General features: G+C 36.6%; 1 protein-coding gene across 1 annotated transcript; it reads right to left on the bottom strand.

Annotated features, from left to right (window-relative positions):
* Positions 1–1,457: 1,457 nt before the first annotated feature.
* LOC104982862 (olfactory receptor 12D2-like) lies at positions 1,458–2,372 on the bottom strand. The gene has a single exon (XM_010832306.1). It carries the CDS (start codon positions 2,370–2,372, stop codon positions 1,458–1,460), a length of 915 nt encoding a protein of 304 aa, XP_010830608.1.
* Between the last annotated feature and the right edge of the window lie 3,305 nt (positions 2,373–5,677).

Below are 5,677 nucleotides of genomic sequence, written 5' to 3'. Positions count from 1 at the left end.
CTGTGGTGTTGGAGAAGACTCTTGAGAGTCCCTTGGACTGCAAGGAGATCCAACCAGTCCATTCTAAAGGAGATCAGTCCTGGGTGTTCTTTGGAAGGAATGATGCTGAAGCTGAAACTCCAGTACTTTGGCCACCTGTTGTGAAGAACTAACTCATTGGAAAAGCCTCTGATGCTGGGAGGGATTGGGGGCAGGAGAAGAAGGGGACGACAGAGGATGAGATGGCTGGGTGGCATCATTGACTTGATGGACATGAGTTTGAGTGAACTCCAGCAGTTGGTGATGGACAGGGAGGCCTGGTATGCTACAATTCTTGGGGTCACAAAGAGTCGCACATGACTGAGCGACTGAACTGAATTGAACTGATATCACATTACAATCTGTGAAAATAAGTATAAAAATCAAAGAACAAAATAAATGATAGGGAAAGTTCTGAAACTCAATATTCATAACCAAAAACTGAGGGGAAAATAACATGCTAAAAGCCAGAAATATATTCCTGAGATTTTTTTCAAACTGACTATACTTTTAACAATATTTTACAGTAATCTTTGACAGGTTGTCAGTTGACTTATAATACATCTTTGCAGTCAGAGTTCACAAAACTCTTTAGATAAACCATTGGTTACTTTACCTCTGTTAAGTAGAAGTAACAGCAAAATTTGTTTTAATTACTTGCCTCCCCGCTTAGAGAAAAAGAAATCACGACATACTGATTAAAAATGTCCTTTCACTCATGTGTGAGTTAATATTTACTTTTCCATTTGAGCCCATGATCCTAAATTCTTAAAATATAATGGCATAATAATTTTACTGGTCACATTATAATATGTTTACTTGCAGGAAACACACAGATTAATTGGCCTAAGCACTTTCCAGCTATACAGTGTATGAGTATCTGAGGCAACTTTTTGTACCGGATTTTATTTAAGAGCACAAACATGACAGATCAGTTGTATCAACCAATATCTCCCAAACAAATTCAACTTTCAGATTCCATGAATAGTGTACATTTATTCAAATTTCCCTTATATTCCCTAGGAATGCACTGTTTAACACAAATTACTGGGCTTTTTCATTTATTTTTTCTTTATACTATTGCCTCTGTTTCATAGGCTTCTCAGGTGGGACTAGTGGTAAAGAACCCACTTGCTAATACAGGAGACATAAGGGATGTGGGTTAAATCCCTGAGTTGGGAAGACCCCCCGAGGAGGAAATGGCTACCCACTCCAGTATTCTTGCCTGGAGAATCCCATGGACAAAGGATCCCAATAAGCTACAGTCCAAGGGTCACAAAGAGTCAGACACAACTGAAGCAACTTAGCACACACGCACTCTGTTTTACAAAGTGTAAACAATTTGAGAAGCAGTATAAACTTGCTATCTCCAGTTTCTCATTACCAGTTTATTTATGCCTCTGAAGAGTTCTTCAGATATCTTCAAGTCAGAGCCTCCTTCACATCACCCTCCTTAAGACCCCTTTTACTTCCTTGTTCCTCAAAGTATAGATCAGTGGATTTAGTACGGGAGTGACCACACTGTATATAACAGCAATGATCTGATCCTGGTCCATGGAGCTACTTGAGGCAGGATGAATGTAAATAAAAACAACAGGGACGAACAAAAGAACAACTACCGAGAAATGGGAGGCACACGTAGACAGTGCTTTATGAAGCATGCTGCAAGAATGGGTCTTGAAGAAAAGATAGATAATAATATAGAAATAGGACAGAAATGTTAGAAAGAATGAGCCCATGGCAATGGTGCCTGTGACAGTATTGAGCAGCCACTCATTGAGGTCAGTGTTTCCACAGGCTAACTCCAGCAATGGCTTAATATCACAGAAGAAGTGACGGATATGGTTGGAACCACAGAAGTTTAAGCGAGAGGTCATTACTGAGTGCAGCAGGGCATAGAAAAAACCAGTGATCCAGACAGTGACAACCATCTGGATACAGACTTGATGATTCATGATAAGAATATAATGAAGTGGTTTGCAGATAGCCACAAAGCGGTCAAAGGCCATCACGGCCAGCAACATGGACTCAGTGCTGCCCAGGAAATGGAAAAAATGAAGCTGGCTTATGCATCCAAAGAAAGAAATTGCTTTGTGTGTAGAGAGGAAGTTCTCCAGCATCTTTGGCAGAGTCACTGTGGAGTAGCAGATATCCAGACATGACAGGTTTCCCAGGAAAAAATACATAGGAGAATGCAGTCTTGGATCAGAGATGACAACCATCAGGATGGCTCCATTTCCAGCCAAGCTGACAATGTAAATTGCAAGGAAAACCACAAAGAGAACAGGCTGCAGTTCTTGGATGTCTGTCACTCCCAGGAGGAGAAATTCAGTGACTGAGGTTTGATTCAGCATCACTTGAAAGAAAAGAGAAAATAACATATGGAATGCTATCTCTGATGGGAACCAGTGTCCTGCAGCTGAGGATTTTCCTATTTAGACAGTAATATTTTGAAGGAGAGCAGTGATGTTTTAAATAATCTCAGCATCACAGATTATACAATATTTGGATCACTAGATTATTAAATATTAACATTATATGCTGTTTATGGATTGTTACTCACTTTTTTTGACATATCTTTTTAAATAAATAAATATATATATACACACATATACACACACATACCTCTTTTCAAGAGAAAATCTTTTCTTTTTTCCAAGAATTCAGAGCAAATTGCCAGCCTACCATCTTTTCTGATAAAGACTTGTCTTTTATCATCCTAAGTTCTAACAGAGGGTAAATTATTAAGCTCTCCACCACACTATTGTCTCTTGACTTAGTACAAAATCATTTGAAGGGTTTTTAACCTAAGAAAAATTGACAGTGAGGGAATAATAAGAGCTATAAAGAACTCTGAATAGAGATGTAAATATTAGAGTGCTTTCTATTAAAAGGAATCATTCAATATTTGGGAAACCCATGAAAGGAGAAGACAAAGATATGATGTGACTAGAATAAAAAAGTGAATTTAGTAGGGAACATTTCTAGAAATCCCATGAGATTATCACGTTAAATGTAGTGAGAATTTTTAGAAATTATTTAATTAAATAAAATTATTTAACGTTTGTTGAAGGCTGGCTTTAAGGAATTAAGAGTAACTTTCCTCAATAGCCATATATATCTTGTATATGGTTGAACTTTATCATTCCTGCTTATGAAACACACATGCCAAGCATTGTTTTTGGTTCTCTACTCACAAAACAAAATTGTATCAAAAATTCACTTGGGGTAAAAACCTTTTTCCTAACATTTAAATAAAAGAGCAATCAGACTTTCTGTACTAAATACTTATTCCACTGCATCCTGAATATTTATCAACTATATACTTACTTTGAAAAATGTCTAGAAATATGGCAATAAAAATGCAGCTAGTAAAAAGTCTTCAGAATCCACAAACACAATATTCATCATAAGATAGGGATTCAGCTCTAAATCCTTGGCATGTAAATTTAATACAGGCAGGAAGATAGAGAATATGAGCAACTCTCCAGCCTGTCTCCTGGTTCATTCTCCTACCTGATTGACTGTTCAAATCTACAGTTAAGAAGGCTTCTCAGGTCGACATTCCTGAAAAGTAAATAGTAGAAAAAATTATGAAAAAACAGAGTAGAAATATATTTGATGTGATCATTTATTTTGGAATTACAGTATAAGATCTTCATCATCCGAAACATCTTTTTTCTAAAAATTTGCCTGTCTTTTATGATCCGCAGATCTTTAGATATACAAACCCTGCAACAGAGTGTCCCTGGGGTTAGGGAGGATTACTGAAAGAATAAACAAGCTACCTTTCTATACTTGCAACATAAGAAAATTCTCCTTGGAGGATTCCTATCTTGAGTTCTATTTTTTTCATTGGTCCTGTTTTCTTTCCTTATCTTTCTCTCTCAGTTTCAGAACCATAGACAGTACAGTTTCAAGAGCCTCAGGAATTCTTAAACTACCTTTCATTTCCTGGGACAGAGGGATATTCTTTCTTGTCTTGGGGACTTCCCTGGAAAAACTTTGTATAAAATATTAGGAAATTGGGCAATGACAGTTAAGGAATGAGGGCCAGTCATATCCCATGGATTCATACAGAAAGATGATTATCTTTTAAATATTCTACTAATTTATTACTGTGATTCTATGAAAAAAAAAAAAAGAAGAGGGAGAAGTAGTATTGCTTTTGTTCTTTCTAAATCTGACTCTTCACTGTTAGTGATAATGTTAAAATATTTTCTTTAATTTTGGGATTCCCAAAATTCATATTTCTCTCTAAGAGAATGAGGCTGGTCTCTCCAAAGTACCTTCACTTCTTGCTGTATCCTTTGGGTTCAGTTGCTCAAGTCACATCTGACCCTTCAGGCCCCATTGGACCCAGCAGTCTCCTCTGTCCATGGGATTTCCCCAGCAAGAATACTGTAGGGGGTTGTCATGCCCTCCTCCAGGGGTCTTCCCGACCTAGGGCTCAAAGCTGTGTTTCCTGCATTGCAGGCGGGTTCTTTACCTGCTGGGCCATTGGGGGAAGCCCTGCTGTATCTTTGGTGCAAAAGTAATCGTGGTTTTTGCATTGTTGTTTGATATTGTAATGCTTTCTTAAATTAGTGTCCTCAGCTGGTAAAGAATCTGCCTGCAATGCAGGAGACCTGGGTTAGATCCGTGGATTGGGAAGATGCCCTGGAGAAGGGAAAGGCTACCCAGTCCAGTATTCTGGTCTGGAGAATTCCAAATAAATAAACATTTAGCACTGGGAAGTTTTAGTTGTAGTCAATTCTTTTCCTATAAAAGTATTATTTATATTCAGAATTTACCTTGATACATTCTTTATGGATTGATTGTTGTATCTAAAGACATTGATATTTTAAAAAATATTTAAATCTGAATTCACTTTACTTCTTCATTTTAATGTTTAATGTAGAAAATTTAAAACATTCAGAAAAATACAGACAGTGGTGTAAAAACTTTTCTGTAGCTATCATCTTGCTTTGACATCAACATTTTGCCAATATTGTGCCAAATATCTAGCATTCCTTTTTTTCTGGAATAATTTAAAGAAAGTTTTAGACATTGTGTATGTATTATGTTATATGAACTATGTAATCATGTGTTCCAAATGTAAATATTTATTATATTCTCAAATTTATTAAGACATTTTTATAAAAGATATCCACCATGCCATTATGATACTTCCCACAATTATCACCATAGCATGAAGACACAAAGAAATAGAAGATTCTGAAAAATGAGGCATTAAAAATAAAAAAATGCATAGAACCAGTTTCCACTCTCTTATTCATGGTGATGGTACTGGCAGTATTGATGGGGAAAGAACTGATGATGGTAATTTGTAAGATTATGCTAATGACAAAAAGATGATACTGACTATAGTAAAGCTGATGGTGAGAATCTTCATTATTAAACCAGTGATAGCCATGGAAATGATGGTCAAAATGGTGGTAATATAAGAACAGATGATTAAGTTTCAATACTATTAGTGTTATAAGTCAACTTTAAAGAACAGCTCAGGGCTTTCTATTTTGTTCCATTGATCTATATTTCTGTCTTTGTGCCAGTACCATACTGTCTTGATAACTGTGGCTTTGTAGTAGAGCCTGAAGTCAGGTAGGTTGATTCCTCCAGTTCCATTCTTCTTTCTCAGGATCGCTTTGGCTATTTG

The sequence above is a fragment of the Bison bison genome, unplaced genomic scaffold (assembly GCF_000754665.1).
Source record: "Bison bison bison isolate TAMUID 2011002044 unplaced genomic scaffold, Bison_UMD1.0 scf7180017860735, whole genome shotgun sequence".
NCBI lineage: Eukaryota > Metazoa > Chordata > Mammalia > Artiodactyla > Bovidae > Bison > Bison bison.
Note: the sequence above shows the minus strand (reverse complement) of the source record. Positions and strands in the feature narration are given on the sequence as shown.

Excerpts from the sequence above, each read along its gene's own strand:
- LOC104982862 (XM_010832306.1), bottom strand. The coding sequence starts at position 2,372 with ATGCTGAATCAAACCTCAGTCACTGAATTTCTCCTCCTGGGAGTGACA.